Source organism: Xenopus laevis, chromosome 5L (assembly GCF_017654675.1).
Source record: "Xenopus laevis strain J_2021 chromosome 5L, Xenopus_laevis_v10.1, whole genome shotgun sequence".
Classification (NCBI taxonomy): domain Eukaryota; kingdom Metazoa; phylum Chordata; class Amphibia; order Anura; family Pipidae; genus Xenopus; species Xenopus laevis.
In genome coordinates this window covers 39,293,768-39,306,855 of record NC_054379.1, presented here as the reverse complement: position 1 = coordinate 39,306,855, position 13,088 = coordinate 39,293,768, and the positions used below count along the sequence as shown (strand labels likewise).

General features: G+C 38.0%; 1 protein-coding gene across 4 annotated transcripts in view; it reads right to left on the bottom strand.

Annotated features, from left to right (window-relative positions):
- Positions 1-13,088, bottom strand: part of rin2.L (Ras and Rab interactor 2 L homeolog) — a 117,298-nt gene that overhangs the window by 66,284 nt on the left and 37,926 nt on the right. For 2 of the 4 annotated variants that reach the window (XM_018262901.2, XM_018262903.2), the window contains exon 2: positions 12,131-12,223. The exons of 1 other annotated variant lie outside the window; for it this stretch is intronic. In XM_018262901.2, the coding sequence (XP_018118390.1) occupies positions 12,131-12,178 (48 nt within the window). In that variant the 5' untranslated portion in view covers positions 12,179-12,223. Of the gene's footprint in view, positions 1-12,130; positions 12,664-13,088 lie in introns of those variants that run through there. One more of the 4 variants, XM_018262902.2, reaches the window with a different exon arrangement.

The window sequence follows — 13,088 nt, the reverse complement described above, 5'->3', positions numbered from 1 at the left end:
GACAGAATGGCAACAAGGTGATTTCAAGAAGGCAATTTCCTTGTTAACGCTGCCATTACCGGAGCAAAAGGGATAAGAAAAATGCCCTTATATCTAACAGTGGCATAATTTTCATCACGAGCACTGAGGTACCTCTGTCCTTTTGGTATAGTTCTTTTTTTTTTTTAACTTTGTATAAGTCTTTGATTGTTTTGTGCACCAAATAAATGTTTCATGTGTGAGACTGCCTTCTATGTATATTATGATTTCATATAAACAGAATTTTATGGACTACAAATTGTTAGTGCACCAGAAGCAATACATATATGATACAATCATCTGCTTTATTCAACCTGTGTATGATCTTCTTAAAGGGATACGGTTACGGGAAAAAATGTTTTTTTCAAAATGCATCAGTTAATAGTGCTGCTCCTGTAGAATTCTGCACTGAAATTAATTTCTCAAATATTTAATTTTGAAATCTGACATGGGGCTAGACATATTGTCAGTTTCCCAGCTTCCTCCAGTCATGTGACTTGTGCTCTGATAAACCACACCTCCCAACTGTCCCTTTTTCGGAGGGACAGTCCCTCTTTTGACAGCTCAACCCGCAGTTCCTCATTTGTACGGGAAAGTCCCTCTTTTCTCTGCACTGAACAGCCAGAAAAAGAAACAAAGTTTCTCACTTAATTGGCTTTTAGCAGAGAGCCCAGAACAGCTAACAGGTGCAAATAAGATACTTTGTAACAATTTTGAGACACAAAAACACAGTTTAGGTAAGGAGAAATATTTTCAAACTTTCATAACCTGCCAAATTTTGTAAAACAAACACGGTAATTAGGGGGTGTGGTCACAGAAAGGGTGTGGTCAAAAAATTGCTGCACTACATGTGGAAAAAAATTTTTGTCCCTCTTTTTACTTCAAAAATGTTGGGAGGTATGGATAAACTTCAGTCACTCTTTACTGCTGTACTGCAAGTTGGAGTGATATCACCCCCCACTCTTCCCCCCCCCAGCAGCCTAACAACAGAACAATGGGAGGGTAAACAGATAGCAGCTCCCTAACACAAGATAACAGCTGCCTAGTAGATCTAAGAACATCATTCAATAGTAAAATCCAGGTCCCACTGCGACACATTCAGTTACATTGTGTAGGAGAAACAACAGCCTGTCAGAAAGCAGTTCCATCCTAAAGTGCTGCCTCTTTCTGAAAGCACATGACCAGGCAAAATGACCTGAGATGGCTGCCTACACACCAATATTATAACTAAAAAAAAAATACACTTGCTGGTTCAGGAATGAAGTTTTAAATTGTAAAGTGAAGTATTTGCAGTATAAACAGTGTAATTTAGAAATAAAAAATACATCATAAAAATCATGACAGAATCCCTTTAAGTCTAAGACAGGCTGCCTTTTAATTGATGGCTGTCACTCCCTGGAAATTTCCTACAGACAATCATACTCATCGGGTCCATGTAAGATTTCATATTGCAGCACCTGAGCAAGTATACTCAACCTATGGTTGAGACCCCAATAACAGCCCCCATGATCCTTTTTAATAAAGTGAAATTTTTTCATGTAATAAAAACCGGTAACTAATAAGAGGGACATAACTGTTCTAAAACTGTTTTTGGGTTGCAACGTTGATATTGATATGGGCTTTAAAAATGAACAAAAACTGCATATTCTTACATAAATGATTGAATAACAAAGATTGACAATCTCTAGACAGTTTATACAGCACATTTCTGTTTAGGACACTGTTTGGAAATTGTGTGGCCCAATTTGAACAGTTTGTCTGTAACTGTTTGCCTAGAGTAGTTTGGGACTGGTTTGACGTGACAGTCTTGTTCTGCAGGTCCTGCTTTAAGTGCACCTCTCTGCTACAAATCATGTCCAACCCGCACAGAGTTGGACTTTGAGCTTCTTACCGTTAGGCCCAGTAATCTTTGGACAGAGACAACTTTTTTCTAATTTTGGTTCTGTACATTACCACAATGAAACAACTCAGACTTTAATTCAGTGGGTTGAACAAAAAGATTGCATAAAAATGTGAGGAACTAAAGCTTTTTTCAACACAATCACTTCATTTCAGGTGCTCAAAAGCAATTGGAGAAATTAAAAAACTGAAAATAAAATGTTCATTTCTAATACTTGGTTGAAAACCCTTTGCTGGCAATGACTGAAGTCTTGAACTCATGGACATCACCAGATTCTGGGTTTCCTCCTTTTTAATGCTCTGCCAGGTCTATACTGCAGCGGCTTTCAGTTGATGTTTGTTTGTGGGCCTTTCTGTCTGAAGTTTAGTCTTCAACAAGTGAAATACATGCTCAATTGGGTTCAGATCAGGTGACTGACTTGGCCATTCAATAATATTCCACTTTTTTGCTTTAATAAACTCATGGGTTGCTTTGGCTGTATGTTTTGGGTCATTGTCCATCTATATTATGAAAAGCCTCCCAATCAATTTGACTGCATTTAGTTGGATAAACATTAGTGTACCAGTGCCACTGGCAGCCATGCACACCCAAGCCATTACACTGCCTCCGCCATGTTTTATAGAGATGTGGTATGCTTTGGATCATGAGCTGTTCCACACCTTCTCCATACTTTTTTCTTGCCATCATTCTGGTTGAGGTTGATCTTGGTTTCATCTGTCCAAAGAATGTTTTTCCAGAACTGTGCTGGCTTTTTTAGATGTTTTTTTTTTTTTCAAAGTCCAATCTAGCATTTCTATTCTTGAGGCCTATGAGTGGCTTGTACCTTGCAGTGCACCCTCTGTGTTTACTTTCATGCAGTCTTCTCTTTATGGTAGACTTGGATATCGATATACCTACCTCCTGGAGAGTGTTGTTTACTTGTTTGGCTGTTGTTAAGGGGTTTCTCTTCACCATGGAAATGATTCAGAGATCATCCACCACTGTTGTCTTCTGTGGACGTCCAGGTCTTTCTGCGTTGCTGAGTTCACCAGTGATTTTTTTCTTTCTCTGGATGTACCAAACTGTAGATTTTGCCACTCCTAATATTGTAGCAATTGCTCAGATGGGTTTTTTCTGTTTTTGCAGCTTAAGGATCGCTTGTTTCACCTGCATGGAGAGCTCCTTGACCGCATGTTGTCTGTTCACAGCAAAATCTTCTACATACAAGTACACCCCCCCTCAAATCAACCCCAGGGCTTTTATCTGCTTTATTGATAATGACATAACGAAGGAATTGCCCACATCTGCCGATGAAATAGCCTTTGAGTTTATTGTCCAATTGCTTTTGAGCCCCTGAAATGAAGTGATTGTGTTAAAAAAAGGCTTTAGTTCCTCACATTTTTTATACAATCTTTTTTGTTCAACCCACTGAATTAAAGCTGAAAGTTTATAGTTCAACTGCAGGTGAGTTGTTTCATTTAAAATTCATTGTGGTAATGTACAGAACCAAAATTAGAAAAAAGTTGTCTCTGTCCAAAGATTTATGGACCTAACTGTATATAAAGTATTACACCATGTACATATCAAATGTGTATTATTTCAGTTCCCTGTACTACTAGAGGTGTATTAAGATGGAAACTGAATGGGGCTTTCTTCTCAGAATCACTGGCCAAGGAGCAGACTAAAACAACTCACCTCAGGATACAGACAAGGGAAATGGAACTGATACTGCCAAAACAGCAGCAAAAATCTGTGAAACTCTTATGAAGTTTCATAATATTCTGTACAATTCTGTTGTACAAAATATAAGGTCTAATTTACAAATGGGAAATCAGTGTGCAAAGTGCAAAAAATGGATGCAATCCACCATTCAGATGCACAAGTTAGGTTGCAGGACACCATGGAGCACTGTCTGAACTTACGGTACCTTTGTAGGAACAAGGCTGGCCTGTGCCCGCTAACTCTTACCTCTACACCTTACATGACATTTTTTTATCCAGCAGAGACAGACCCCAGGCAGAAATGGTCTGTCTAAACACTAATGGGCACTCTCTTTGCCCCTTAGGGGAAGGGCACATAAAGCGTACAACCTGCTTCTCTTCATCTGCGTTTTTTGGCAGGCGGAGAAGAGCAGATCAAATCCTATAGCAGAGATCAGCCTGAAAAATGCATGCTTTCACAGTTTTTGGGATTATCTCCACTGCACGTTGCTGCACTCAGGCAGAAGCTGCGCCTATCAGTACAGCTAAACTTGGAAACATATAGGAGCAGATCTGCTTCTCTCCAACTGCCTAAATAAACCTAAGGCCAAGAGAAGCATGTCATATACTTTGTGTTCTCTTGCCTTAATGCTCCAGCAATTCTACACAGGGGCCACATAAATGAGCCCTAGAATATGTTTCATGTTAGATTAAGCTATCAGTAATATTAATATACACATGATTACAATTCCACAGTTGTTGTTTACCATCAGGGTTCATGTGTTTCAGATACTTATGCCTACACCTTTTCTCAAATCTTTGTTGCTTTCTTTAAAGCTGGCCCTACACAAACTGATAACATTGTAGCATCTGTATGAATATGGCGGACAAGCTCAACCAATATTTTAGATCATTCAGGCCTTCAGCTCAAACGAATATAACAGTTAAGGTGGCCATACAATGTAAAAAGTTTTTGGTAATTTGAGTGCCATTTGTGCACCAGCAACAGGAGACTGGAAAATACTTGTAGAATAAACATATCCCATCAACTGACCAGCAGCGAATTTGCATTCCCTTTTTAAAAACATATATTAAGGAACTATCACAATGGGTTGTATTTCACAGAAAAAGTGAGCACTAAGAATGATCAAGTCTCCAAATCACAGAGAGAATCCTGGGGCGGAGAGTCTTGTGACATAAAGTATTATAATACTATAATACTGTTCTGGGTAATCCATTGGGCACAATGTAATCTGTGTTTTTAATGAGGATCAGGGCACTCTCCCTTAAATGGACAGCATACCCCCTGGAATAACATGAGTTCAATAAATAGAGCTTGAGCTGAACATAGTTGTTGCCTATTTTATTTACAAATGCATCCTTGGGAACATAACATTTTTCCTCTGGCAGTGATGTGACACGCTACCAGTTTGGTATGGGGTATCACAACTGCTCTAAAAATGCAATTGTACAAGTGTGTGTTTCTAATAGTGTCAGCATGCATTTAAAGGCCTATGTTGTCGTATAAAAATGTATTCTTGCTTGAGAAGCATTTGCTTTCCAGGCTAAAAAAAAATCTCAGCAGTAGTCAAAGCATTGATACAATGAAAAGAACACATGGTTCTTTATACTACTGAGTTTAATTATGGTCAGAAAAGCTTTGCAGTATAAGCATTAGAATTCTACTCTATAGCTTTTGAAATGCAACGCCCAAAATCCTCAGCCAGACAGCTCTATAAAGAGGCCACAAATTGAAGCCAAGTCACAACTTTGAAACATAAATATCAGCATTCATCTATGTATACCTGTTTTTGTTTCGAGCTAAAAGAAGTGAATGTAAATCTAGATTCTGAAAAGTTATAGAACTGCCATGCATATTATGGGATCTATTATCCAAAAATTACCAAGAAAGCTAGAAATATAGGAAATTCGTTTTTCCAATAGAATCCTACTTTAAGGAACAGTTCAGTGTAAGAATAAAAACTGGGTAAATAGACAGGCAGTGCAAAATAAAAATGTTTCTAATATAGTTAGTTGGCCAAAAATGTAATGTATAAAGGCTGGAATGAGAGGATGTCTAACATAATAGCCACAACACTACTTCCTGCTTTGCAACTCTCTGACTCTGATTTAGTCAGCGACTTTAAAAGGGGCAACATGGGACATAACTGTTCAGTGAGTTTGCAATTGATCCTTAACATGCATCTCAGACTCAAAAGCAAACAGTTGTGACCCATGTGCCCCCCTCAAGTTAGTGGAAACCAAGGGGCAAATTCACTCAAGGGCAAATTTTCGCCAGCAAAGGCTCTGCCACACATCGCCAGGAGTAAATGCGTTACCATTACAATAATTCATTAAAATGCAAAGTTGCGTCTCAGCAGCCGAATGCTGGCGAAGTTTCGCTAGCTTTAATTCGTCATCGCGAGCATTTCATAATGAACTTTAGCTAGTGTTCATTTCTGCCTAGCGAAACTTTGTTAGTACTCTTACGCTTAGGTCAATTTGAATAGGATGGGTTCATATAGCTCGTATGGACGTCTTTATTAGAGATGTTGGTGCAAATGCTTAAAGTGGCCACTTATTATTACAAATGTCCAAGGAAGCAAAATAAAAACAAAAGAGATTCTCTAATGCCCTAGACATGAGCCCACCCTAAAACAAATGTAGCATGTCCTTCAAATGGTTAAAACAAATGAACACAAAAATCTTTAAATAGTTAGGACTTTTGAAAACAAGCTTTAAAATATGACTCTCCGGCATACAGGATATGATGTCACTGACATAAGATTGAGGAGGAAGTAGCTTAATTTTATCAGTTCGCCAGGTCTAAGGTGACGAAGGAAACGCTAACATAAAAGGTAATGTTCTGTAAGGATCGTTCATCTGAGCGAAAACTCTCCTGGCCATAGGGCGTGAAACTGCGATAGTGATGGTCTCTTTTGCTAGCGGTTTGTCCTCTACGCCAGAGATTTCTGGAAAATTTTCACTAGCGATGGCTACTTCGCCCTTTAGTACATCTGTCCCCAAGAGAGCTGCAAAACAGGAAGTAGTGTTCTGGCTATTATGTTAGACATCCACTCACTCCAGCCTTTATACATTACATTTTTGCCTAACTAACTTTTAGAAAACTATTAGAAACATTTTTTTATTTTGCACAGCCTGTCTATTTACCCAGTTTTTTTTAATATTGAACAATTCCTTTAAGCAAACCATTCTTTATTACTGACTATGTTTTTTCTCTACAATCATAAAACTGTACCTTGAACAGTACTTTATGGTGACTAAGCTGGGAAGCATAACACATTTAGGCACAGTTTACAATCTAGAATTTTTTTTAGAGATTCATAAAGTATATCAAGTGACACTTAAATGTAGAAGTTGCCCCACCTGGAAGAATCAAGAAACAAAATATTTATCCAGAAATATGCACAGCTTCTCCAAAAAACAAATCTGATAAATTCATTGGTATTATGATTTTTGGGCAGAAAGTCTTAAAAATTTCACGCACACAAATAGACATGCACATATGATCTCAATGAATACCAGTGGAAACCCCTTAGGCCAAAAGCAAATATTTTCCATATACAAAACACAAATAAATATTATTAAAATATTTAAACGCTACATTAATTTAGCTAATGTTAACCAACGAACTGAAACACAAATATGGAAATAATGAAAACCCTGTTTATAAACTAAATAGCGAATTGTTCTTATACAATAAATTGACCAGAAGTATTGGCTGTGATCACCTGGCAAATAGCCAACGTCCTCAGATGATCTGTCTTTCATTTCACAGTTAGTTTTAGTTAATAATTTTAGTTAGAAGTTAGCAGTTTTTTTTCTAAAGAAACAAAAACAAGTTTTTCTTGGCGGCACTAAACCAAATAAAAATGTAGATTTTGGGCAAATCACTGGGGAGGTGCTAATTTGTTATGTACCCCTAAAATCATTTGCCGTGATGGCGTGTCTTCACGTTTCCCAGCAAAACACTGACCCCCCCATCTTCTACCCTGAGCTGGCCAGTTTAGAAAAGATATGAAACTAGTGAGTAAATAAAAAACAGGCATATCCCAATAGTTCTCCTTTTACTTGCTTTAATCTGGGCTCACTAGAGTATTTGAGCAAGGCCATGCCCTTTTAGGTTTCTTTTTATAACACAAATGGTATTTGAACAAATCTTTAATCCTGTCAGAGAAAAGACTACTAAATATAAACGTTTAGCTATTCTGATTTTGCCAAGATACAACAAGACTAGAAACTTAGTTTACCTCGTGCATATACAAATAGGAGTAGGGATAGTTATAGAGCACTTTTGTCTTGTTGGACTCTGCACTGCAGAAAAATCAATCACTGGGTAAGGCTGTAACTGCAGTATATACCAATATACATACTTTTTTTTTCAACATGAGAAAAATAAATAAAACATATACTGAAACATTGGGCCAACTTTTATATAATTTAACATAATTGTATAATTTCCAATGAAAAGCAAACACCTTAGGCCTATGGCACAAATAACATTTGTCTGATGGCATGCAGTGTTGGACTGTTGGACCTGGTCTCCAACAAAGAACGCCACTAATCAAACATGAAGTGCAGCTGCCGCAACCAACCCCTGTTCTCCCGCTCCTGGCATATACATCAATGAATAAAGTTTGGTTTTCTTAACAGAATATGAGGCCTAAGGTGAAAGTGAAGCTTGGACAATAAGCTAAAGTGAAGCTTGGACAATAAGCATGTGAACCCCAGACATGCAACTAAAATGACTGCTGAAATAGACAATGAGCATATTAACCCCAGGTATGTCACTAGATCACTGCAAAAAAACAGATAATGAGCACTCCATTAATCTCAGGCATGCCAGTAAGGTCAACTGCAGAAAATAATAAGAACATTAACTCCAATAAGATCAATGCAGACAGTGGATAGACTATAAGCCAGGGGTGCCGGTGATCAGGACCTACCTTTAGCTGGTGATCAGAAGATCTCAAGACACTGTCAACAAACAGCTTGTCTATTTCATCCTCCTGTTTCATGCATTTCATCCAGATACTTATTATGTTAAGGTCACATAAGAAATATTTGTTTGTTAACTATAGCAATATCAGTCTCTCATAAATCAATATAATATTTAAGACATATTTTTCATGGAACAGAATGCCAACAATGCTTTTATGGATGTAGATCATAATGGGACAACATCACTAACAGTAGACCTCACATTAGTAAAGTATGGCCACTCCTGCTATAAGCACTACCTCACCCACACTTGCATAAGCAGAATATCACAAACTTTAATTCTCTCCCAGTGTGTCTATGCTGCTTGTCTCACTCTGCCTCTCGCTACTAAGGTAAAACTTCTCAATGGAGTCATCCAGTCAGGTGGTTTCCATTCATAACAATGACAGGTAGCACAGAGGGGTATTAAGAATTTCCAGAATAGGTAAAATACACCTAAAATGCCAGTAACTGTGTGGAAAGCACTACTTATTCCTGTCCCTAACACAAGCCTATGACATGGACCCCATTGCCCACTGCACTCTTGGAATACACCATCCACATCAAAGCAGATCATGTGTTAGCCAGATGCCATGCAACTTTAAGTAATACCAGTGTATGTACAGTCAAAGAGTTCCATGGCGGTTTGAAAAGCTCTTGTAAAAAGTCCATCATACTTTAAAACGCTCTTGGAGAAACTGAATGCTCTTTCATAAAGCCCCATGACACAATGAAAGGCTTAACCTTTAAAGGCTCTTCCATAAATCCTTATTATATGTTGGGTTATCGGTAAAGGCCCATTATATTTTGGGAGCTCTATACACTCTAGGAGCTTCTCTGAACAAGCTGAGCCATGTGTCTGTATCAAAGTGCCTCTTCCATCTTCCAAAATGTATATCCCCTTAAGAAACACACGACCCCTGAAGATTCCAGTCCTGTGCCAATCACTTCACCAAACTCTATTCAGAATTGTAATTGTAGTTCTTTGAGAAGTGGCCAAATGATTTGCTCTGTGACTTATCCCACACATTTTAGTTTATTGATGTGTGAGACCAGAACCCAACGCTTTCTGATTTTTACTGGGGCAGATATACGAGATCTCTCATAAACAGAATGGAATGAATTGTAGGTTTTGTAAAGCATGAATTATATAGTGAATAAAGTACCCCCTCTTGTAAAATATAAGGATATTATAAGTTACCGAGGAGTTTCATGACCATATAAAAACACGAGGCCGAAGGCCGAGTGTTTTTATACAGGTCATGGAACTTCGAGGTTACTTCTAATATCCTCATATTTTGCAACTGGGGGTACTTTATTTATTATAATACACAAGTTTCAGCGAGTCATGTGACAGAAATGACATCAGAACTCACCATTTATAACTGATGACATCAGAACTCACCGTTTATAAGGATATAATTTACAAGATATTCATGGCTTTTGTGTATTATATAGTGAATAAAGTACCCCCTTTTGTAAAATATAAGGATATTATAAGTTACCGAGGAGTTTCATGACCATATAAAAACACGAGGCCGAAGGCCGAGTGTTTTTATACAGGTCAGGAAACTCCGAGGTAACTTCTAATATCCTCATATTTTACAACTGGGGGTACTTTATTTATTATAATACACAAGTTTCGGTGAGTCATGTGACAGAAATGACATCAGAACTCACCGTTTATAACTGATGACATCAGAACTCACCGTTTATAAGGATATAATTTACAGGATATTCATGGCTTTTGTGTATTATATAGTGAATAAAGTACCCCGTCTTGTAAAATATAGGGATATTATAAGTTACCGAGGAGTTTCATGACCATATAAAAACACGAGGCCGAAGGCCGAGTGTTTTTATACAGGTCATGGAACTCCGAGGTAACTTCTAATATCCTCATATTTTACAACTGGGGGTACTTTATTTATCATAATACACAAATTTCAGTGAGTCATGTGACAGAAATGACATCAGAACTCACCGTTTATAACTGATGACATCAGAACTCACCGTTTATAAGGATATAATTTACAGGATATTCATGGCTTTTGTGTATTATATAAGAATATGCAAAACTGCCAAGATATTCTAGGCTCAACATTCTATTTAATAGGAAGCATTTCACAAGAAAGAAGGCTCATAAAAAGCTGAGCTCAGAGCAGTTATATATTCACATGTGGTTCTCCTCTACTCAGCTTGGCAGCCAAATGAAAAGCTTCTTCATCGCCAAGCTTGGGTTGGACAAGCAATGGGAAAATTATACAAGCAACTAACAAAAATAGCAGGTGCTAAATAAACCACTGTTCAGGTTCAGAGACAGACTAAAAATCCTTTTGCTGGTGACCAAAATAATAAAATATATTTTTACAAAAGCAAGACCAACATTTGTGTTTCTCTGTAACCATAGCAGCCAAACAATTGTTTTCTTTCATTACATGGGGCCTTTTCATAGAAAAATGCCCCATGTGTCACAGCCCTAAAACTTAATTTTGCCAAAGCAAGACTGGTCTAGTCTAGTTCAATGTTGGTCCTAAAGTAGTTGTAGACTTTTTCATTTCAAGTCCCCCTTGACAATAAAACCTTTGCTCGGGGGCCCTGTTTACTGAGTAACAAGGTTACAGATATAGAAATAACATTGCTGTATGTCATTTAGCAACAGTTCAAAGAGTGCACAGTAGAACGCCTATTTTTCATTTTATAGAAAAACATGGTGTAAAATCCAGGAAAATGTAAAATTATTGAAATGTATTATGCATAACATATTGGTCAAACATTTTCAGTTTAAGCCTATTGGAGGTCCAACCTTAGTTCAGGGCCTTGTGATCACATAACAATATTGGTGTATCAGACAGTTGGGGGCAGATTTATCAAATTGTGAGTTTAGAGCTTAACGTGATTTTTGGAACCATGATAAGGTCTAACGTTCACCCATTGATAAATACAGTTCTAAAAATCCCATAGAACGAATATGGGTGATGTGGCCAATTTTTTGTATCAAATTCTGATAAGTCACAGGTTGCAAGAATATAAAGAAGAGTTAATAGGCATTCTCTACAGATATTACTATATGTAGGTACAGTGGCCCTTTAATATCAGTGCTCTGAATTATGGAACCATTTTTAAGAAATTGCTTAATAACTGCATCAGATACATAAATAAAGACTTCCTTCACTTGAACGTATTAATCATGCCAATTTCCATTTGTTTTATGTGATATCTCCGTACAATAACCAGTTGCAATACTGACCAGATGTTCTGTTTCTCCTCTTTATAGAGGCAGTCGTTCTGGCTTTGGACATTGTTAGCAATGTATGACTGACCAACATCCCAGCATCCTCAGCTGTTGGCTGGATGGTGAGTATGCTGAGAGTTGCAGTTCTTACCAGCTAGTCAAGCCTTACCTTAGCTAAAGGAGAATCTGCAACTGGTTTCTACTGCTTTTTCAGCATATGTCCTAAGAGCAAACTCAGACCGGTAGCATAGTTCTCTTATACGGCTAGACGGTTGGAAACATATGCCGTCTGCTTACCTTAAAGTAATTTCCACGGCCATCCAGAGGCGACACTTCCATGGCCATCTGCGCTGTCTTCTGCAGGACCTTTCCTCTGCTTTCCCAGCACTTCTGAGAGCAAAGACATTTTAATGGTTAGTCCAGTCGATAGGAAATTCCTCTGGAAACCACAAAAACAGTCACAACACGCACACTGCCAAGATCTTTTCCGTCAACAGTGCCCGGCGATTCAGCTCCTCCAAGAACCTCTCTCAGCTTCTCATTTCCCGTCCCTGTTACTGACTAAAGTACAGTAGTACATCAGCATCTTATCTCCGTCTCTCTTTCTGTGTCTTATTATTTATTGCGAATAAGCCGGTTAGGGCAGAGGGCAGTGTGGGATGTCTGTTTATTTTCTCAAGTGTAGTTTTCCTCTGAACTGTTCGAAGTCAGATTCAGTACAATATGCTACTGGTCACAACCTATCCAAGCAGTGGGTGGCTCTAGAAGCATACAGTACTGTAAAGTAACTCGTTGAGTGCTGGTGAATTGTTTCTAAGGCAGTAAAGAAGATGCAGCTAAATAAATACAGTATATACAGAGGCATAACTACTGAAGAAGCAGACCCTGCAGCTGCAGGAGGTATAGGGGTCTCATGAGGCCCTAATTCATATATAAGTTTAATGAATATTGGTAAAACAGGTCAACCTCTAGACACGCCACTGAGCATACCCCCTTTTTTGGAGGGACAGTCCCTCTTTTTTTTTTTTTTCAACTTTCTGTTTATTGAAGTTAACACAAAAGTTTGACAGACTGTAATATGGCATTTTTCTCATACATACAATAATAAAAGTCTTTACTGAAATACAATCTCGTCAATCTCATTGTATCACGTGTATAAACCTTTTTTTGTGTGTTAACCATTTTTTCTGTATTGTTTAAAAGGGGAAAAAGAGGGAGAAGGGGTGGGGGGGAGGGATTGAGTAACCTTTCGGTG